At 42.3% G+C, this 22,827-nt stretch overlaps 1 protein-coding gene across 1 annotated transcript; it reads right to left on the reverse strand.

Annotated features, from left to right (window-relative positions):
• Positions 1 to 1,795: 1,795 nt before the first annotated feature.
• Positions 1,796 to 22,794, reverse strand: LOC148366727 (uncharacterized). The gene is made up of 10 exons (XM_088333525.1): positions 22,487 to 22,794; positions 18,572 to 18,832; positions 16,499 to 16,919; positions 14,666 to 14,773; positions 12,400 to 12,596; positions 9,042 to 9,241; positions 8,908 to 8,966; positions 7,787 to 7,954; positions 6,064 to 6,291; positions 1,796 to 4,810 (listed from the first exon to the last, which is right to left on the reverse strand). The coding sequence occupies exons 1-10, from the start codon at positions 22,487 to 22,489 to the stop codon at positions 4,668 to 4,670; spliced, it is 1,788 nt and encodes a 595-aa protein (XP_088189651.1). The 5' UTR covers positions 22,490 to 22,794; the 3' UTR covers positions 1,796 to 4,667.
• Between the last annotated feature and the right edge of the window lie 33 nt (positions 22,795 to 22,827).

The following is a 22,827-nucleotide window of genomic DNA, read 5'->3' on the forward strand; positions in this document are numbered from 1 at the left end:
TACGCTATCTACATGAACACGAGGTGGTGTAACCCTGGGCACAAAGATTTCCATCCGCTGCGGGGACGTCAAACTTTTGGCCTAGCGCGTGACGTCATCCACTCCGCTGTGGCTAAACTACAAACACAGCACCCCGAGGCCATCCTGTTAATCTATTAATAATCAACACTAGGATACGGCTGGAAGTGTGAATTTCCCTACGGGGATGAATAAAGTATCTATCTATCTAATTAATTGCCCCTTAGACAATGAAAACCAATACAGTAATGTTCAAAGGATTAAAATGTTATTGGCTACAGATAATTAAAAAAAAGCTTTACAAAATGCATTACTTATTATGCCCCATCTGTGTCAATTGTTGCCTGTGATTGGTCTGTTGCCACTCGTGGATGCCTGTGAGATACCAATTTGGGAAGATGCTGCTACAATATGGGTGTTTTGGAGAACTACTTTGATTGAATCTTATTGTTTTTTTAATAACGGTAGTGGAGTTATGGTCATTTGAATAGCGCTTGTCAAACAGGAATCGCCGGCGCCCCTATGGTAGTAAAAGGTCAGAACTGTGCCTTATTTTTTTTTCCATGGTCCAGTCAGGCAATTTTGCACTCCTAAGACAACAGAGTTTGAATTCTCACACAATTTTCCTTCTGGAGCCAGTAGTTGAAGTCCGCCAGGATTAGCTAGTTATCCCAACTAGTTGATATCATGTTCACATATCAGGATAAAAAATAATGGTTCATTTCCCCGAATAACTTAAGTCTTTATGTCATAGGTGACTTTATTTGGACCTTTTTACAAAATATTGTTTGGTTCAATTAGTTTATTCGATTATTTTGTTTACCTGTTAAAAATTCTCAGTGTGTTAAAGTTATGATCGCAGCCTCAGTAAGCTCTTTCCTCAAGTAATAATAAATTCTTATTTTTAAATTTTTTTGGGGGGTTGGGCTGGTGTTTGGAACGGAAAACAGGTCTTTTCTTTTACCGTTTTCAGGCTACACTAACAAAAAACCCGAGGGACGAGCATTAAATCACTCAATCGCCCTTTCTGGAACAGCGGTGTAACAGTAAGATAAAAGCAGATAGGCACGATAACAAAGGCTCTCTGAACTCAGTTGGGCATTGTAACACATACTTAATAGAGAAAATTTTCCTTCAACTCTTTAAGAACACCTCAAACGATGCACCCCACCTTTAAGATGGACAGGTGCATCAATCCTTTGGCATCAACACAGTGAACTCAGTATGATTGCCACCGTATAAATCAAAATCTCACATTGAGCCAGGCACCGACAAAGACACAAACTCGTCGAGGGAAAAAAACAAACCTCGGAAAAACTGCGCCGGTGCTGTATTGTTTCGTTTCCCAATTTTTGTCGTGTGGTAGACGTAAGAATTCCGAGTACAGTGAACTTTCGTTTAACCCGTTGGTTATGGTCCAAAACATCTCATTAGCTGCACCACTTATCCTCAGTAGGGTCGCGGGGTGCTGGAGCCCATCCCAGCAATCATCGGGCAGTGGGCAGGGGACACCCTAAACTGGTTGCCAGCCAATCGCAGGGCACACGGGGACAGACAACTCGCTCATTCACACCTAGGGACAATTTGGACCGGCCAATTCACCTGAAATGTTTTTGGAAACCCACGCAAGCACGGGGAGAACATACAAACTCCGCACAGGAAGTCTGGAGCTGGATTTGAACCCACGCAGGAGGTTCCCATGACTTGAACTGTGCCGCACATGCGCTAACCACTGCGCCGCCGTGCTGCCCCGGTCCAAAACATAAGATAGGCAAAATCTGTAAAAATGTTTATTCTTTTACAATTATTATACAATTAAATACTTTTGTGAGTGAATAACGTTTTGTTGCCATTATCACAGACAGTTTACAAATATGTCATGACCAGAACGGAGTCAGGACCCACTTGCGTTGCGTTTCTCGCAAGTTTTAATGAAAGGAAGAGAAAGTGTTGCTGGATGCGGGAAGCAAGTCGCTCTGGTACTCGGGTTGTGCTCCGACCACGAAAGTGGATCTTCCATGGCGAGCGATGGCGGTATCAGGGACAGAAGAGCGGGTCGGTAGCCGGGACAGGAGAGCAAAGACGTGATCAAGGTCGGAAGCGAGTAGTAAGCCAGAATAGGAGAGAAGACGAAGTCAGGGAGAAAAGAGGTCATAAAGACGGGAGAGCAATCAAAACAGGTCGTAGACAGACAGGAGCAAAAACGGGACAGGTGGGAGTCAGAGTCGAAAAACGCTTGCCTAGTGTTCAGAGGTTTGCAGACGGACTGACAACAGGGGATTGACAGGACTGGGTTCAAAAAGTGACAGAGAACCAATCAGAACCCACGGCACTTGGCGCCAAAAGAGCGGGCACAGGTGATTCCCATCGGTAATCATGGCAAAATAAGGAGATGGCTTTTGGAAGCTTTTAAAATCTGACCAGTTAGTTGACCAAAAAGCATGGCAAAGTCGACCACAAATTCCCAAAAACGTTTAATGGTGTTCTTTCATTTTATCGTTTGCCGAAATGAAAACCATTCGGTCCCACTGAAAGCATTGAAAAAAGCTTCTTTAACGGGAAGAGGGGAACATAGTTGTTTTACTGTACTTGTATACTTTGAAAAAAAAAAAAAAAAAACATCCACAAAAAAACTTCTAAAATAGAGGGTGGGCGGATGATCCTGTCACGGTTGCCATGGCGCACAATTGGCACAATTGGCCCCGCCTGTGTGGCGCCAGCTGCGGCTCGTTGACAGATTGGCTTCCCTTCAATTTAAGCTCAGTGCTCTCACTCACCCATGGTCAGTCCGTCAACGAACCTCTGCACCCGCAAGACATAGGTTTAGACTCTGTCCGGTTTCCTGCTCGTGTTTCCTGTCCGGTATTGTTTCCGACTATTTTGTCCTGTTTAATATTGATCTCCAGTTTCATTCCCGTCAAGTTTGTCCTGTTTAATTTCGATATCCAGTTTTGATATCAACCCTGTCTGTCCCGTCCTGTCCGGTATCGACCCCATCTGTCCGATATCTGCTCGTGCAATTGGTATCGATCTCGTCAGCCTACTGCCTTACGTCTTCCGCACAACGATCGCCGAATCACTAGCGTTTGGGTTAACGTGCACAACTGCCCCATTTCCCGTAAAATAAAAGCTTGTGTGAGAAATGTCACACATTTGGGTTCTCCCCCTGTTGCGGTTCTTGACAGATGCAACTCTCAATATTATCTATGCTGAGTGAGTACTTGGATCAGGTTGATACTATTGATCTGGGATCGATACTGTCTTCCCATTTTAACTAGCCTTATAATAACATTGTTCGTGGCTTCTAAATTTATACATACATTCTAACTTTAAAACGGGATGCAATTGTGTTTACACTTTATTTACATCGCTGATTTTTGTTTGACCATTGTGCAACAGAAGGTATTTTAGTTGTCTTGTCATTGTTATACAGAACAGTAGTATCTCTTTACACGAGCACTCTAAACCAGAGAATTTCGGTATACGAGTTATGTTTATTTGTTTGTTTGTAAACTGTAAGGGAAATTATGGTTTAAATGTGCCTTTTATACTATATTCTATACTCTTATATCCGATATATACCTTTATACCACGTTTATATATGTCTATAGTATACTCAATAAGGTTGCAGTCAAGTTTTCGAGGTGTTTTCAGGGGCGAGCGCCTTCAAGTTACCCAAGCCAAAAAAGTTTGTCTCCAAAAGAATTTACCTCTAATTAAAAAGCTACAACTTGAAAGCCACAATGAGGCCTGCTAGCCGGCTAATCAAGATGACCTTGACACCCCAACATTCCAGTCGAAAGCTTGCGTTTCTTCTCACGCATTGTGTTTACAAAGTTTCACTATCCTTTGAAGTTATATACTATTTTATACACTGTTTTATCTCACTAAAATCTGACTTCAGTGTTTGAGGGCAAACTCTGAGAGAAGGCTGTCGTAAAAACGCCTGTGCTTTGGAATATGTCTTTGGTTTCTGTTTGTGTAGATAACAATGACTTATCACTTTGCCTGGGGGCAAGGGCGATGCCCTATCACCCTTTTCCCAATACTTCAAAGGACGATTGGGATAATTGCATCAACACGGCGCGGACCAATCAGCCAGAGGCTTGATCATGGGGCAAGGACATTTGATCGCCATGTGTCATAAAAGTGGGCAACCCGGAAGCCCCCGCCGCTCTCTCTTCGACACATGATTGTAATTGGCAAGGAAGAAAGATGTGTTTAACTCTTTGGTTGCTAAATAAATTAATATGTGGACTATACTCGGCTCAATAACTTCTCCTGCTTCTGGACATGCACCAACTGTAAGGGTTTGGACAAGACACGTGAAGAGTCTAAGCAGTCAGATTTAAGTTTAAGAAATGTTAAAACCTTACACTCTATTGCTCATTTACTACATTGCTAAATGTGATTCCTGTCTAAACAAACGGATTCATTTTCTGTGTTCATATAAACCAATCAGATGTGTAGTTTACTTCTTGTGTCTTACAATAAATAAGCCCCCTGAAAAAGGAGGAACGTGTTCTTCGAGTCCATCCTCGAAAAACGCACCTGCGATGGAAGAGGCTATCAAAAACCTATATCTCCGACTGAAAGCGTGTCCTTTTCTTCATTTTACTATAATCTCAAGTTTTAACCATGACATAAAATCAGTTTGTCCATGCGTAGGCAAAGAGGCCATTGTTCTTCCACAACTGGCAGCGTGCAGGTGAGTATTCATTGACAATGGAGAGCTTGCTGGATAGGAGGGCGGTGGCTGCTGGATAAGCTGGCCACTCTTCAAGCATTTTACCTAGAAGAGAACAAAATGTTTTTCATCAGTTAACGCCACTGTCAATTTCCAAATCAAATATTCATTAATTGCTGTAGAACAGGGGTCAGGAACCTAAATATATTTCTTTTTTGAGAAAGCCACAACATATATTCGAAGAAGAAATTAAACAAAACCGCCAAACCCGTTCTTCAGAACAAAAGCTAATTTTTCAGCGCATTTTATTTCTCTGTGTGACGTTCGTGATTTGATAAAATGTGTGAAACAATAACAATGTCAGAGCCTGTGTTCCATACCAACTGATTTACCACCTTAAACTTTTCTCCCTCCCCAAGAACCTCAAGATCATTGAGGCTCATTTTCAACTACATTATTTTCACAAATAATGGTTTCAAAACAAGGTGCAAGCAGAGTTCTTTTGTAAAAATGTCACCAAATATTGTAAACGAAAGTTTATGGATGTATTTAACCTTCAGCGCATTGGGTGTGTGTGAGATAGAGAGGGGAGGAAATCCGTGTCATGGTTGCCATGGCGCCCAATTGGCCGTGCCTGTGTGTGTCACAGTTGCCGTGGTGCCCAATTGGACCCGCCCGTGTGGTGCCAGCTGCGTTTGGTTGAGAGATTGACTTTCTGTTTGTATAAAGCTCAACGCTCTCTTGCTTGAGTGTCAGCTTGTCAAATGAACTTCTGCCCCACAAGACGTGGGTTCTGGCTCGGTACTGTTTTTCTGTGATATCTCCAGTCCGGTATTGTTCCCATTCATTTTTGTGCTGTTTAATTTCGGGTTCCAGTTTTGTTTACATCTGTTTTTGTCCCGTTGTTATTTTCTCAGATTTTTGTTCCCGTCTAGTTTCTCCTGTTTATTTTTGATATCCTTATTCGTTATCTTTTCTGTCTGTCACTTCCTGTCCGGTATCGACCCCATCCGTTCGATATCAACTCGGGCAATTGGAATCGGTTTCGTTGGTCTACCTAACGTGCATGACTTCCCATTTCCCGTAGAATAAAGGCTTGTGTGAGAACGTCACGCGATTGGGTCCTGTATCTGTTCTGGTTCTGACAGCCCATCCCTACCGCTCACCCGTTCAAATTGTTCTGTGAGCTCGGCTGGTGTATTTTGGTGTTTACAGTTTGTTCTATTTCTTTTTTCATAAAGAGTCTTAATAGTGAACATACATTGTTTAGTGAAGTAACATATTAAGGATTCTTGAGTGATATACAGAAAAAATGGGGTCTGGTCCCGAACCCTTCTGTAGAATATTAAATTGTTTACCTGTTTTGGCAAAGTTTACAATATGTTGTGTTACAAGATCCCGGAAGCTCTTGTCCTCATCAGCGAGTGGTTTTCCCAGAACTAAGTCCAGTCCTCCGAAGAAAGCAATAATATCCAAGCAGTGGAAAGCGAAGCGGCTGGGGAATGGCATCAGGGGAATAGTGGTGTTGACTGCTCCAGAAGGCGTGTGTGTCACCACATAGCGATAAACAGGACTCTTAAGGGCCTCTGAGGAAACAGAAGTATTGAAACATCAATTACCACACAGGTGTCAACCAGGCGGCCCGCGGGCCAGATCAGGCCCGCTAAGGGATTGAATCCGGCCCGCGAGACAACACTCAGAGAAGCGCAAGAGAAAAACAAGCTGCAGGTTGTAATATGTCAACTTGATGTTGCCAAAGCCAGGTGCCTCTGACAAAGACACTGCTCTTGTATTTATTTCTCTCTCTGTCTCTCTCACTCTCTCTCTCTCTTCCACACCTTTTCTCCCACTCTGTGTCTCTTTTTCTCTTCCTTTGTTGCTCTTTGTCTCTTTCTCTCTCTGTGTCTTTTTAACTTCTTTTGCTCTAACTTCATTTTTTCCTTTTCTCTTTTTTCTCTTTCTCTCTTCTTACCCTTCGCGCTCTCTTTTCTCATTTCTCTCCTTCTGTCTTTCTATTTCTCTTTGGATTTCTTTCTTCCTCTCCCTTTCTTTCCCCTAACGACTTCTCTTTTTATCTCTTTTGTTACTCACGCTCTCTCCCTCTCTCTCTTTCTTTGTCCCGCCCTCTCTCTTCTTTTCCCTCCCTCTTTCTCTTATTTCTTTATCTCTCTTTTTCTTTCTCTTTAATCTACTATTCTGGCCCCCGACAGAATGTTTGTTCTATCGTCTGGCCCCCAGAGTTAAAATGATTTTGACACCCCTGAATTACCAGCTGGTCATTTCTTTTTCGCAGTGCAATGGTTAGCACATTCGCCTAACATGCGAAAGGTCCGCAGTTCGAGATCTGGTGGAAACATATGTCGGCCTGGAGAGGGATGGGCGCCACCAGGCTGTACTTGCCCAAGACACACCTCAAGAAATGGCGCCCCTAAGGCCCTAGTGGTTAAAGGATCCAACAGACAAACCAGTGGTGGCATTAAGAAACTTATCAGGGTAGTCCTTTTTACTATTTCAGAGCAGCTCAAAAAAACGTGCGGACCCAAACGCAGACAATTCTTGCCATGTTTTGGGGGTTTTTTTTGCACTTGAGAGTCTCATTAATTTCAAAAAGTAAGCCATGCAGCTTGGAGTGCTAAATGTACCAACAATGGCCGATGGATATCAGCACTGTGCTTTAAAGAGCCCTCTCTTCAAGGCATGCCTAGTTTTTGGGAGGAAAAACGTGGCCGATCTTGGGAAATACAACGTTCCTATACAAGAAAGTGTAAGATTAATTATTATTATTTTAAAATAATAGTAGTAAAACATTGCAAGCGATTTTATCTAGTGTAGCACTTTCAGAGAGAAAGGCAGAGAGACAAAGAACAATGATGGGTGGACAATTAAAAGAAAAATAGGTCCGTTAGAGGGTAGCCCGGCCCTAAACTGAATGTAATAATTGAGTTTTTTAATTCGGGGTAGCGCTCGGACTTGGGCTTAAAATCTTACCCCTCCTACTTGCCCAAGACACACCATGGGAAGTGATGCCCATACCCTCCGACCCGAGTGGTTAAGGGACCCAACCAACCAATCAGCAAATACCTGCAGCCCTCCGGGCGAGTTCATTATTTGGGCATGTAATTCTGATGTCAGAAACCATGGTTGTGTATGCTCTCTCAGGACAGCGGTCTGTGGTGGGGCAAGGGTCAGATGGGCGATAAAGTTGCAATGCCGCTTTGGGAAGATCTTCGCTGAAAGACTTCAGTTTTTCTGAAAGAGGGCAAGTAACAAATCAAACATAAAAGCAGTCATAAATATATTTATATATGTCACGGTTGCCATGGCGCCCATTTGGCCCCGCCCGTGTGGCGCCAGCTGTGGCTCATGGATAGATTGGCTTTCCGTCTATTTAAGCTAAGTGCTCTTATTCTTCCTTTATCAGTCCGTCGACGAACCTCTGCCCCGCAAGACGTGCGTTCTGACCCGGTCCGGTTTCCTGTCCGGTATTTTTCCCCTTTATTTTTTCCTGTTTAATATCGGTTTCCAGTTTTGTTCCCGTCTTTTTTTGTCCTGTTTATTATTCTCTACAGTTTTCGTCTAGTTTGTCCTGTTTAATTTAGATATCGTGTTTCTATAACAATCCTGTCCAGAACGCGGATACATTCAGGAAATACAGCTACAGAGGGTGGTTTGCGTTGGGAGATGGGCCTGGCTTTGGCCACATTCAGTGTACATATTTAAAACCGCAGGTCATTTTTAAATCTGTCAGGACCGGAACGGAAACAGGACCCAATTGCGTTGCGTTTCTCACAAGTTTTATTAAAAGAAAAAGGAAGCAAGTCGCTCTCGTATTCCGTTTGTGATCCTAACACGGAAGTGGATCTTCCGTAGCGAGCGATGGCGGTGTCAAGGGCGGAAAAACAGGTTGATAGCCGGGACAGGAGAGGAAAAACATGCTCGGGGTCCGAAACGGGTCGTAAGCCGGAACGGGAGAGCAGACGTAGTCTGAACGGGTCATAGCCGGAGACAGACGGGAGCAAAAACGGAACAGGTGGGAGCCAGGGTCGAAAAAGGCTTGCCTAGTATACACTGAGGTTTGCAGACGGACTGACAAGAGGGGATTGACAGGACTGGGTTTAAATAGGGACAGGGAGACAATCAGAGCCTGATCAGGCCCGCAAAATGTATGTTTGATACCAAATCTAGCTGATATTTGGGCTTACCTGTCACAAACCACTTGTAGTCTCCCCAAGTCCACATGGAAATATTTTCAGCTGCTGGGCTGCAGGAGAAATAGTTTAATGGTATTGGAAAAATAGCACTTGAAATGGAAAACATGAACTGGGTGAAAATTCACCTGAAGTCCACTTCCTGCTCGGTGGTCCCAATGACAAAGGGAACATCATTGTAGGCTCCTTTGCTCTCCCAGATCTCAAAGGGCGATGCTTGGAGAACAAACCCATCCACAACTGCAACAGGACCAATAAAATGGCCTTTCTGTGGAAGCTCAACCAGCTCTTCTGCAGCCCAAAATGGGTATTGCTGCCATGGAATTGCCTGTCACAGCAGTGAAAGCACATGTCTTTATGATCAGGGTTGGGTAGGGTTACTTTAACTGGATTACTTTCAATTACTTTTAGACAAAAGAAACTAAATATGAATAAAATGACTAAATTTTGTGCAGGCTTGGGGAGTAACGGAATACATGGAACGGCAAAAATGATGTTGGCAAGCTGTTTGGATTTATTTTCATTTTGTTTCTGTCACATTTGATGTTCGTTTTGCCGGAGATCAAAGAGATCAAAGCCAGGACAGAAAGCTTACCACGTGTTGTGAGTCATCATTTTATTCCTATTTAGTTTCTTTTGTCTTTTATTAGCATATTTGGTATTGGAGTGATCCAAAAGTAATTGAAAGTAATCAAGTTAAAGTAACCCTACCCAACCCTGGTCTTAACAATGATAACTGGCGGATAATGTCCTGCTTCTCCAGACTAGCACTATGTGTAAATGTATATTCTGTATACATCAATGAAATCATTAATTTGTAAAGCATATTTCAGGCAATAATTTGCTCTTCAAAGTGCTGCATAAAAACATGCAGTGTAAAATAAGACAATAAAATCCCCTCCCTTATCCTCGCCCAACAACCTGAAACAAATTTTACAGACAAATACAATGTTTGAAATACAATAAGGACAAAAAGAAACCGTAATAGAAGTAAGATGTGATTATGATTAGGCACAGAGTAACTATGTGAGGAAAGGGGGAAATCATTATCATAGTTAATGGTGGGCAGAAACCTTTATTTATTTTTCTATTCATTCAAGAACAAACCCAATTTACAGGCTCAAGTATTTGTTTAACAAATAAAAGTTCATAGATAGATAGAGAGAGAGAGAGAAAGAGAGAGAGATGTCTAGATAGATGTCTCGATAGATGTCTAGATAGATATCTAGATAAATGTCTAGATAGATTTCTAGATGGATAGATAAATACATGTCTCGATAGATTTCTAGATAGATTGATAAATACATGTCTAGATAGATGTCTAGATAGATATCTAGATGTCAAGATAGATGTCTAAACAGATGTCTGGATAAATGTCTAGATAGATAGATGTCTAGATAGATGGATAGATGTCTAGATAGATGTCTAGATGACTCAATAGATGTCTTGATAGATGTCTCTATAGATAGATAGATGTTTAAATAGATGTCTCTATAGATAGATGTTTGAATAGATGTCTAGATAGATATCTAGATAGATAGAAGTCTAGATAGATAGATAGATAGATGTCTCGATAGATGTCTAGATGACTCAATAGATGTCTCTATAGATAGAAGTTTAAAAAGATGTCTAGATAGATAACTAGATAATTAGAAGTCTAGATAGATAGATAGATAGATAGATAATTAGAAAAACGCTCTGGTCCAACAAAAGCACCTGCTGCCCGGCTAAAAAGGAAGATGCTTTCTATCGCCAACAAATGTGGACTTTTCGACATGCTAAAGGAGGGTAAAAGCATTCCTAAACCACATTTTTTGTTTTCCAATAAAGTCCACATGATGTCGACAAAATATCAATAATATTCTTAAAATTATAATTTGACAGTGCAGAGGGTAATTTGTTAAAAAAAAACTAAAAAAAAAAAAAAAAAAGAAAGTATTGCACTTTGATTTGTCAAAAAAAATGTTGAGTCAGTAAATAGGGTCTGTTTTTTTGTTTCAATGTATAATATAGAAATGAATATATAAAGGTTTTTACATTCCAAATGGCTACTATTGTGGGTCCTTTTTGGAACTCAACCCCCACGAAAAATCTGTATTTGAAAGTTACGACTACATATCTTGTCACTGAACACACCGGGAGTCAAGCGCAGAATGTGACTGCTCTGCCTGGTAGAGGCGTCTTTTTCTTCCAGATCAGAATTTAAAAAAATGTGTTGTCATTGCATCATTGGTAGGATATAATCATAGTAATACCTACAGATTAGTGTAAAAGTGCATTTAATCGAAAGACACGTGTTCTTCAAAACATGAATCCAATTGAATATTTTCTGGGGTATGAGACGAATACTGTACCCCTTGCCCGCCTCAGCTCCATGGGGAGTAGAGCTTTCAGCCGCTCTGACCCCCAGCTCTGGAACTCATTGCCGCCTGACCTCCGAAATTCTGCCACCCTGTCCACCTTCAAATCCGGACTCAAAACTCACCTCTTCAGACTTGCCTTTTCTTGACCATCTACCTCACATACCGCCCCTTTTAACTCTAATGTGTTTTATTTGCTATTTATTACTTGCTTGTTTTACTCTTGCTTTAAATGAAATGAAATGAAATGATCTGCATTCATATAGCGCTTTTCAAGTCAAGACTTCCCAAAGCGCTTTACATTGGGCTTCACATTTCCCAATAGCGGCCGTGCAGCCATGTAAGGCGCTAACCTTCTTATTGGGGGTATTAGGGGTTCAGTGTCTTACCCAAGGACACTTTGACATGTAACACGGAGGAGCCGGGATTGTGTCCTACTTATATGTACAGCGACGTTGGGTGTCCTGAAAGGTGCTTCGAAATACAATGTATTATTATCACGATAATCTCATCTCATCAGCCTTACCGCTTATCCTCATTAGGGTCGCGGGGGGGCTGGAGCCCATCCCAGCCATCTTCGGGCAGTGGGCAGGGGACACCCTGAACTGGTTGCCAGCCAATCGCAGGGCACACAGGGACAGACAACTCATTCGCTCATTCACACCTAGGGACAATTTGGACCGGCCAATTCACCTGAAATGCATGTTTTTGGAACGTGGGAGGAAACCGGAGTGCCCGGAGGAAAACCACGCAAGCACGGGGAGAACATACAAACTCCGCACAGGAAGTCTGGAGCTGGATTTGAACCCACGACAGGTTCCCATGACATGAACTGTGCCGCACAAGCGCTAACCACTGCGCCGCCGTGCTGCCTATCACGATAATGAATAATCAAAATATTTATATACAGAACACCTTCCCATGATTGCTAAGCAGCAATTTCATATTGTATTATATCCTGAATACGGCCTAAACCACCCAGTGCCCTTCGACCCCTGAACCCATTGGATGATAAGTGGGTTGGAAAATGAATAGATGGATGAACTTCATGGCAGATTTTTTAAAGCAAAACAACTTTATAAATAACCCATTTTTTGAAATGGTTCTTCTATCGCTAACATTGTACCTGTAGTATGTCTTTAACAGAGAGACTTCTTAGGCATAAAATGTCCTGGCAGCCAGTGTTGTTCATAAAAACCAGATTTGCTGTCTCGGCCTGTTCCAATGTGGTGTTGTACACATACGAGCCGCTCATATCTATTGCCGCATGGAATAGATTCTTGGCAAGAGGTGACATCATCAGGGTCCATACAGAGGTTCCGCCTGACAGGGAAAAAAATATATAACACAACAGAGAAGTGGAATCAGTGGAAAATTTAGAGTGAAGAAAATAAGTATTTGAACACCCTGTTATTTTGCTAGTTCTCCCATTTAGAAATCATGAAGGGGTCTGAAATTTTCATCGTAGGTGCATGTCCACTGTGAGAGAGATAAACTAAAAAGAAAAAGACAGAAATCACAATGCATGATTTTTTTAACGATTTATGAAGAAAATGAATGTTAATATTTGGTACAGTAGCCTTTGTTTGCTATTACAGAGGTCAAACGTTTCCTGTAGTCTTTCACCAGGTCTGCACACACTGTAGAAAGGATCTTGGCCCACTCCTCCACACAGATTCGCTGTAAATTTTAGGTTTCTGGGCTGTCACTGAGAAACACGGAGTTTGAGCTACCTCCAAAGATTTTCGATTGGGTTCAAGTCTGGAGACAGGCTGGGCCATGCTAGAACCTTGATGTGCTTCTTATGGAGTCACTCCTTGGTTTTCCTGGCTGTGTGCTTTGGGTCGATATCGTGTTAGGAAGACCCAGCCACGACCCATCTTAAATGCTCTGACTGAGGGAAGGAGGTGGTTCCCCAAAATCTCACAATACACAGCCCCAGTCATCCTTTCTTTAATGCAGTGCACTCGTCCTATCCCATTTATCCACCCCCAAAGCATGATGCTACCACCTCCATGCTTCAGAGGAAGGATGGTGTTCTTCGGATTGTACTCTTCAGTCTTCTTCTTCCAAACACGAATTATGACCAAAGAGTTATATTTTGGTCTCATCTGACCACAAAACCTTCTCCCATGACTCCTCTGTATCATCAAAATTGGCATATGCAAACTTAAGACGGGCCTTGACATGTGCTGAGGAACCTACAGTATTAGCTACAGTAACCTTGGAAAGGGTGGTCCCAGCTCTTTTCACGTCTTTGACTCCTGTCGTGTAGTTCCGGGCTGATTCCTCACCTTTCTTAGAATCATTGAGACCCCACAAGGTGATATCTAACATGGGGCTCCACTTAGATTGAGATTGACTGTCATGTTTAGCTTCTTGCATTTTCTAATGGTTGCTCCAACAGTGGACCTTTTTTCACCAAGCTGCTTATCATTTACTCCATAGCCCTTTCCAGCCTTGTGGAGGAATACAATTTTGTCCCAGGTGTCTTTGGGCAGCTCTTTGGTCTTCGCCATGTTAGAAGTTAAAGACTTACTGATTGTATGGGGTGGACAGGTGTCTTGATGCAGCTAATGTTCTCAGACAGGTGCATCTGATTCAGGATGATACAGGGAGCGCAGGTGGACTTGTAATGGCGGACTAACAGGTCTTTCAGGGTCAGAATTCTAGATGATACACAGTTTTGACACAACTGTGTGGGATTCCCACGGAGAGGACATCGACATCTCGGACTATATCAACTTCTGTGTGGAAAATACTGTACCCACCAGGAATGTACGGTGTTTCTCCAACAGCAAGCCGTGGATTAACCCAGAAATAAAGGCCCTGCTTAAGGAGAAGAAGAGGGCCTTTAAGTCAGGAAGAAGGATCGAACTCAGGGGTGTGCAGAAGAAGCTGAAATGGAAGATCAGAGAAGGGAAAAACATGTGCAGGAGAAAGATGGAGGACCGGCTGGAGCAGAAAGACATCCGTGGAGTCTGGAGAGGCCTGAAGACCTTCCTTGGCCACCAGAAACCAGAATTTCAAGCATTTTATGGTTTTCCTCAGTAGAATATTTAAAGCTGCAGTGTTCAAAATGTAGCAAAAAAGTAGCGGCTTGAGAAGAGCAAGGGGAGAGACGGTTTTCAATGGAAAAATGGGGTGCGCTGAAAGAAAAGGGGCCGAACAACATTGCATTTTAAGTTTTTTTTTCTTAAAAAAGTTGAAATATCGAAAAAAATCATAATCCCGCTACACGTTTATATATAACTACACATTTTAGAAGAATAATTTTATTTAAGATGATTTAGAATTCAAACGTGAATCAGAGTTACAATAATCTAAACAAAAATAAACAATCTAAGACAAGCATAAAAAGGAAAGATCCAAATGAAACGACATTTTCATACCTGAACTCTGTCCAAAGATGGTTACTTTACCAGGATCACCTCCAAAAGAGTGAATGTTTCTTTGAACCCATTTCAATGCTGAAATCTGGTCCAAGAAGCCGTAATTCCCTATGGAAGAAGAGGGAGGATGGATTGTGAGTTTGCAATGTTCCAATCAGAAACAAATTACTCAATTATTCAACTCAATTAGGCTACTGCTAATTAGCAAATAGCTGACCAGTCAGGACGTTCCAACACTACGTAAATAAGTCATCGTAGATACTGGATATTATTAGATTTTAGTTGTAGAAGCAAGATTTGGGGTGCTCTGAGGAGATGAGCAACAAGAGTATGAGTATGGATGTTAAGAGGGGACTGTATGAGAGTGTAATTGTGCCGACTGTGTTGTATGGTGCAGGGACTTGAAGCCTGAACGCAGATTTGAAAAGAAAATTAAATGTTTTTGAGACGAAGTGTTTGAGGAGTATGTTAGGTGGGACAAGATTGGATAGGTTGAGAAATGAAATTGTGAGGGACAGAACTGGAGTAGTTGTGGAACTGAGCAAGCGTGTTGATAAGAGAGTACTCGGTTGGTTTGGACACATGGAGAAGATGGACGAGGAGCGAATGTTGAGGAAGATCTACAGAGCAGAAGTAAATGGAAGGAGACCAAGAGGAAGGCCGCGATTGACGTGGATATATGGTGTTATGAGTGCACTGCAGGACAGAGTTCTAGAGCTAGTGGAAGCTAGAGCTCTTTTTGGTGATGGGAATGAGTGGAGAAGTGTTGTGAAAGGATAGTGGGATTGTGGACATGTTCTAAGGGATGGACAGGGCACCCGTATGATGCAGCAGGGGTAAACCAGTGAAAGCGGTCGGGCCCTGCTGATGAACAGAAGAGTGTGTTGTGTCACCCTGACCCGAGTGATATGGCCGCTTTCTTGTGTCCCGTTTCAGCTGGAGGGACGAAAGCATGACCGACTTGGGTGCCGAGGTGCTTAAGTTGTTTGGGTGTTTGGGCATTTGGGTTGGCCATGGTCCAAAAAATTTTGTGTGTGTTTTTTGCTACTTTTTCCCTTTATTATTGTATGTGTTTGTTTGCTGTCGGTCACCCCTCTCGCGGGATATGACCAGGGTAGATAGATAAATAGATAGTTGTAAAAGGAGATTTGCATGCATCTTAATGAAACAGTTGAATTGAATCACCTTTATTGTCATTCGTAACAAAGTAGTGAATATTGTTTGCAATATTGTTGTGGACAACAAGTCGTTCTGAGGATTATGTAAGTGTCCCAACTGATAATTTTGTCAAAGATGGCCTAACCATCTTCTGATTAATCAATCAATCAATTATTTATTCAAATAATTATTGGACCCTGATAAGTGTTACATTGGGTGGCACGGCATCTGAGTGGTTAGCGCGTCCACAATTCTGAGGTCATGTGTTAGAATCCGGATACCAGCCTTCCTGTTCGGAGTTCGCCTTTTCTCTCTGTGCTTGGGTGGGATTCCCCCGGGCACTCCGGTTTCCTCCCACATTCCAAAAACATGTCAGGTTAATTGGCAGTTGCAAATTGCCCCTAGGAAAGAGCAAGTGAGTTGTCTGTCTCTGAGTGCCTTGCGACTGGCTGGCAACCAATTCAGGGTGTCCCCTGCCCACTGCCAGAAGATAGCTGGGGTGGGCTCCATCAGGCCCCGTGACCTTAGTGAGGATAAGCGGTGCAGATAATGGATGGATAGAAGTGTTACATTGTGATGTATTGAGCGAACATTACTGTAGTTTTAAGGCTACTTAGCATTTTCCATACTTGCAGTTTAAGTCACAAACCCATAGTTTAAACCAATAAAACTGACCTGAGGTGTTTTTAGGAGACCCTTCCCGTAGTACCTCCAATGCCAGGAACCCAAATGCATTCAGTCTGTAGTTGAAGCTAACATATACCATCTCTGTTTCCGCTGCAAGCTTCTCCGTAGGTGAGTATCCCTGCTCTCCACCGCTAAACATGTGAAGGTAGCCTCCATGAATCCAGACCATGACGGGCAGCTTTGAGTTGGCCTTCAGTGAAGGTGTCCAGACATTGATAAAGAGACAGTCCTCTTGGCCCATCAACTTGCCTTTACTTGACAGCGGTTGAACTTGAGGACATATGCTACGGAAGCGGCAGGCATCCGTGACACCAAGTTTACACACAGGGTCTGCAGGAGGTGCCCAACGCAGGTTACCCACTGGAGGAGCAGCATAGGGCATTCCTTTAAAGGAGTAGGCACCATCTCTCTGCAAAAGGACATATGTTTGCTAAAAGACTATCGCATGCTTTGTTATACCCTATCTTGATATTTGGGGCTGAAAAAAAAGACCCGTGCTGTTTAGCCAACCTGGCTCCCTTAGCCATAACATATTTTTGTGTGAGGTACACTGTGAAGTTATATACTATTTCATACACTGTTTTATCTTACATAAAGTCAAATATACTTGTTCTAAAATCTGACTTCAGTGTTTGAGGGCAAACTCTGAGAGAAGGGTGTCGTAAACCGCGTTTTGCGTTGGAATGTGCCTTTCCTTCTATTCTGTGCAGATAACAATGACTTATCACCTCACCTGGGGTGTTGGAGTATGTGCCTGGCACCATCCTGTCTGGTGGGCAATGAATGACCTATCACCCCTCCTTCCATTCTTCAAATCATGGTTGGGAAATTTGCATTGACGACGGCACGCACCAATCGGCAGAGGCTTTCAATAGCATGGGTTATAACATGGGACAACGCTAGGCCCCCTCGTCTTCTTCTGCACACGATTGTAATTTTGGCACGGCAGAAAGATCCGATTTGTTCAACTCTTTGATTAGGCTAAATAAACTAATATGTGGACTATATTTGGCGCTCGGCTCAATAATTTATCCGACTTTTGAACATGCTCCAACTGTAAGGGTTTAGACAAGTGTCTTCGGAGTCAGATTTCAGTTTAATAAAACCTTACAACTGCTATACCTCATCAATTTTTAATGTTGGTACAATAAAAGTAGTGTTAAGGGATTGGCTTCTATGCAAGTATATACTAGTTACTTTCAGGGTAACGCATTATTTTTTTGGTGTCAGTAGTCTGGAGAGTAACTGAATTACCTTTTGGAAAAAGTAACTCATAACTGGAACTAATTACTTTCATTTTAGTAACACACCCAACACCAATGACCTATTGGGTTACACATCAAACTGGCACCCATCTTTCCCTTGAAACTCAATAGGCCTGCATGTGTGACATGGTTAAAAACGCCTAACAAATGAGATAAAAACTGTGGAGGATATTGGTGTCACGGTTGCCATGGCGCCCAATCGGTCCCCGCCGTGTGCCGCCAGGTTCTGTCACGGTTGCCACGGCGCCCAAAAAGTTGACAGATTGCTCCCTGACAACCTTAACGCTGTCTTGTGGGTCGCCTTTTGTCAGAGCGTCTGCGAAACTCCTGCTAAACTCAGTTGTGATACGTCAAGCCCTGTGACTCCCCGGTTTTGCCTGTGTTTTTGTTCTTGTTTTGCCAAACCTGTGAATCCCCGTTTTTGCTCCTGTTTTGCCACACCTGTGAATCCCCGTTTTTGCTTGTGTTTTTTGCTCTTGTTTTACCAAGCCCTGTGAATCCCTGTTTTGCCTGTTATTGCTCTTGTTTTGCCAAGCCCAGTGAATCTCCGTTTTTGCCTGTGTTTTGCTAATGTTTTGTTCTCACCCCGATTTGTTTGATTTTGACCACCTCCTTGTTCCGATCAATCTACTTCCGTGACCAACCATCCCCGGATCGAGTGTGCGCTCATTCCTCTCCTCCCCAATAAACTGTGAGTAATGTTACGCGAGTGGGTTCTGCTTCCTGTTTCCTGTCCTGGTTCTTGACATCGATCAATGATGAAAATGTTCTTGTAAAAAATAAAATAGGAACTCACATGCCGTCCTCTGTATTCACCACAATCAGTTCTCACTTGAACGTATCCAGGTGGGAGGGTCTGGGCTAAGTAACCCAGGTAGGTGGCCAAAAAAAGGAGGCCGAGTACTCCAAGGCAGATGAGTAAAATGCAGCGTCTGGAGAGCACCAAGAAGGGGCTGATGTAGTGTCTATTTCGGACATACTGCACCTTCTCATCCTCCTCCTGCACCAGGTAGTGGTACTCTGTCCTGTCCGTGACCTCAAACACATCCTCATTCATCTCCAATATAGGAAAAGACACAAGAAAAACTTTGTAAGTATGACGCATTCATAGGATTTGTACATCACAGCGGGATTATAAGATCTTGAGAAAGTCATAGGGATTTTGGTTTGAGCATCCGTGTCCTATATTTCAGGAAACAGTAGATGTCACAAGCAGTGTTCCCTCTAAACTGCTCGGACATTCTTAGCGCACAAGAAAATCGAGCCAGCGCACAAAAATGAGGGCTCAAAATTACGAATTAAGAAGCGACTTAAGTCAAAGTTACAGTGCATGAAGGTAAAAATACACGGGTTCCCCTGACGTTGTGTCTTAAATGCGGTATTTTGAAGTCGAGTCGAAATAGAGCGAAGTTGAGTAAAGTTAGTAGAGAACCAGCTTCTTCGGCTCGGCTCACTAAAAGGAACCGTCTCTTTCGGGTCCTAAACGTCTCTTCAGGTGTGTTTTTGCTTCTTTAATCCCAACATGACCAAATATTATGTAATATTATGTAAAATTATGCACAAAATGACTTAAAGGAAGGAGGATTCCAAAAAAAGAACAAAAAAGGAAAAAAATACCAAAATGAAAAAGTAGTGAAAAGCTGGGAAAAAGAGAAACAAAAGGAAGAGAAAAAAGAAGGAAAAATTTAGAAAAAAAACAGAAAAAAAGAAAAGAAAGAAAAGTAGGAAAAAAGTACATAGAGAACAAAAAGAAAAAAGTAACAGCTCGGAAAAAATAAACACAATGGGATTTTTTTTAAAGGAATTTTAAAAAAAGTAGAAAAAAACACGGAAAAAAGAAGAAAAAGTTTGTGTTGCATTCAAATAATTTCCAATTGTATCAAGAGAATCTTGTTGCCAACATTGTACTTCCCCTAAAAAATGTAATTAAGTACAGTACTGTATCTTACAACCGACTCAATAAGCCCCCCAAAATGTTAATATTATGCGACAAAATATATCAGTAAAAAAAAAGAAGCGGATATCTTGTGAAAGAATTGTAAGAACAAACGACGTTTGTAGGCCGTACAACCTTTGTAATCGTACATGAGTCAATTCATTCAAAAGAGAAAAATCATTTTGCATTGCCGGAAACTCAGCAAAATGTAACTTGATGTCAAGTTACATTTTGCTGAGCAAAACGGGGATTCATAGGTTCGCAAACGATCTGACAGCTTTCTTTCGGAAGCCGGGGGTTTAAAAAGAGTCTCTGAACCAATCAGCGCTCAATGCTGTTGGCGCCAATTGGGCAGTCACAAGTGCCCTGAATCAGCAATCATGACAGTAGATCAGTGGTCCCCATCCTCTTCTGTCCCATCTTAATGTCTGTCAATGTTTTCATAGCTAGGCCCAAGTGTACTGTACATGGCCATCCAGAACCCTGCCCCTCCCTACCTCTCCGACCTCCTTCACACTGCCACGCCATCCCGCACCCTCAGATCATCTTCCTCCCTCCATCTCACTATACCCCCTGCCTGCGTCAGCTTCATGGGGAGCAGAGCTTTCAGCCGCTCTGCCCCCCAGCTCTGGAACTCATTGCCGCCTGATCTCCGGAATTCTGCCACCCTGTCCACCTTAAAACACGGACTCAAAACTTGCCTTTTCTTGACCTTCTGCCTCACATAAGCCCATTGTCTAAACCAGGGGTGCCAAACAGGCGGCCCGTAGGCTGGATCAGGCCCGCTAAGGCATTGAATTCGGCCTGCGAGACAACGCTGAGGGAAGCGCAAGAGAAAAACGAGCTGCAGGTTGAAATATGTCCACTTGATGTTGCCAAAGCCAGGTGCCTCTCACACACGCTGTACTTGTATTTATTTATTTCTCTCTTTCTCTCTCTCTCCCTCCTTTTTGCTCTCTCTCTCTCTGTCTCTTTTTCTGTTTCTTTGTTCCTTTTTGTCTCTTCCCCTCTCTGAGTGTCTTTTTACCTTCTTTTGCCCCAGTTTATATTTTCTTTTCTCTCTCTTTTTTCTCCCTCTTTCCTTCTTTTCACTTCTCTTTTTCTCCCTTTCTCTCCTTCTCTCTTTCTATTTCTCTTTGGATTTCTTTATTTCTCTCTCTTTCTTCCCCACTCTCTCACTTTCTCCTTTTATCTATTTTGTTTTTCAGGCTCTCTCTCTCTCTCTTTCTCTCTTTCTGTTTCTTTGTTCCTTTTTGTCTCTTCCCCTCTCTGAGTGTGTTTTTACCTTCTTTTGCCCCCTCTTGATTTTTTTCCTTTTCTCTCTCTTTTTTCTCCTTCTTTCCTTCTTTCCACTTCTCCCTTCGGGGATGAACAAAGTATCTATCTATCTATCTATCTATCTTTTTCTCCCGTTCTCTCTTTCTATTTCTCTTTGGATTTCTTTATTTCTCTCTCTTTCTTCCCCACTCTCTCACTTTCTCCTTTTATCTATTTTGTTTTTCAGGCTCTCTCTCTCTCTCTTCCTCCCTTTTCTACTCACTCTGTTTCTCTTCATCTCTCTTTTCCCCTTTCTTTGTTCCTTTTTGTCTCTTTCTCTCTCCATGTCTCTTTACCTTCTTTTGCTCTCTCTTCATCCATTCCCTTTCCCCTCCCTCTTTCCTTTCTTTCCACTTCTCTTTTTCTCCCTTTCTCTCCTTCTCTCTTTCTATTTCTCTTTGGATTTCTTTATTTCTCTCTCTTTCTTCCCCACTCTCTCACTTTCTCCTTTTATCTATTTTGTTTTTCAGGCTCTTTCTCTCTCTCTTCCTCTCTTTTCTACTCACTCTGTTTCTCTCCATCTCTCTTTTCCCCTTTCTTTGTTCCTCTTTGTCTCTTTCTCTCTCCGTGTCTTTTTACCCTCTTTTGCTCTCTCTTCATCCTTTCCCTTTCCCCTCCCTCTTTCCTTTCTTTTCACTTCTCTTTTTCTCCCTTTCTCTCCTTCTCTCTTTCTATTTCTCTTTGGATTTCTTCATTTCTCTCTCTTACTTCCCCACTCTCTCACTTTCTCCTTTTACCCATTTTGTTTTTCAGGCTCTCTCTCTCCCTCCCTTTTTCTCTCACTCTCTGTTTCTCTCCATCTCTCTTTGTCTCTTTCTCTCTCCGTCTTTTTACCTTCTTTTGCTCTCTTTTCATCCTTTCCCTCTCTTTTCTCTCTCTCTTCCTCTCTTTTTTGTCCCACCTTCTCTCTTTTTCTCCTCTCTTTCTCTTTTTCTTTCTCTCTAGGGTACTCGCCCGGCCCCCGAGAGAATGTTTGTTTTATCGTGTTGTCCCCGAGTTAAAATGAGTCTGACACCCCATCTTGAAAAGTTAATCGACATAGAATCCAAAACATGTTCGTGCGTTATAGACGAAGCCTCCTATGAATGTCGTGGCGCACACTTTTAGTCATTTCCGTTCGAACTGGAAAACGGAAACTTACAAGAACAACTTCTAAATTCGAAATGTCGTATACCAAACAAGAATCTTGTGACAACTTGTTTGAAACGTACCGTTACTGTTAAGAAAACACGGGAAAATAGATAAACGTTGTGTAGTAACCGTAAAAGGGATGCGTTTCATGAAATAAATAAACGGACTTCAAAAACATTCCGTCGACTATTGTTGTTATTTTCCATTTTCATTTATATTCAAACACTTAAATCATACTCTCATGTTTACCAAGCTGTACTTTCGTTTCGTAAATAACTCCAAAACGATGTCGTTCAAACGAGTTAACGCCGTTATCTCTGTGCTTACCATGTGCCGAAAAAGACGACAAGAAGACCAGGAAACTCCAAAATACTTTCAAGTAAATTTTCACTTTGGAGAAGGAAGTGAAGCCATTGTGCTCCGTAGTTGTCATTGTCTGCTAAATATTCTGGACGACGGTAACTAGGTCCAAGTACGTAGTTCGGAACAATTTCAAAATAAAAATGCAGAAAAAGTTAATACTTTAAATCAGGGGTGTCAAAATCATTTTAACTCGGGGGCCACACGAAAGAACAAACATTCTGTCGTGGGCCGGACTAGTAGATTCAAGACAAAGAAAAAGAGAGATAAAGAAATAAGAGAAAGAGGAAGGGAAAAGGAGAGAGGGC

This window comes from Urocampus carinirostris, chromosome 4 (genome assembly GCF_059441175.1).
Source record: "Urocampus carinirostris isolate Australia breed hairy pipefish chromosome 4, RoL_Ucar_1.0, whole genome shotgun sequence".
Lineage (NCBI taxonomy): Eukaryota > Metazoa > Chordata > Actinopteri > Syngnathiformes > Syngnathidae > Urocampus > Urocampus carinirostris.

Bases quoted from the DNA above. Each gene is read 5' to 3' on its own strand.
- LOC148366727 (XM_088333525.1), bottom strand. The intron at 16,920-18,571 runs GTGAGTTCCTAT...GTCCTTTTGCAG, and splicing joins GTGAATACAGAGGACGGCAT to AGAGATGGTGCCTACTCCTT. The intron at 8,967-9,041 runs GTGAATTTTCAC...TTTCTCCTGCAG, and splicing joins GAGCAGGAAGTGGACTTCAG to CCCAGCAGCTGAAAATATTT.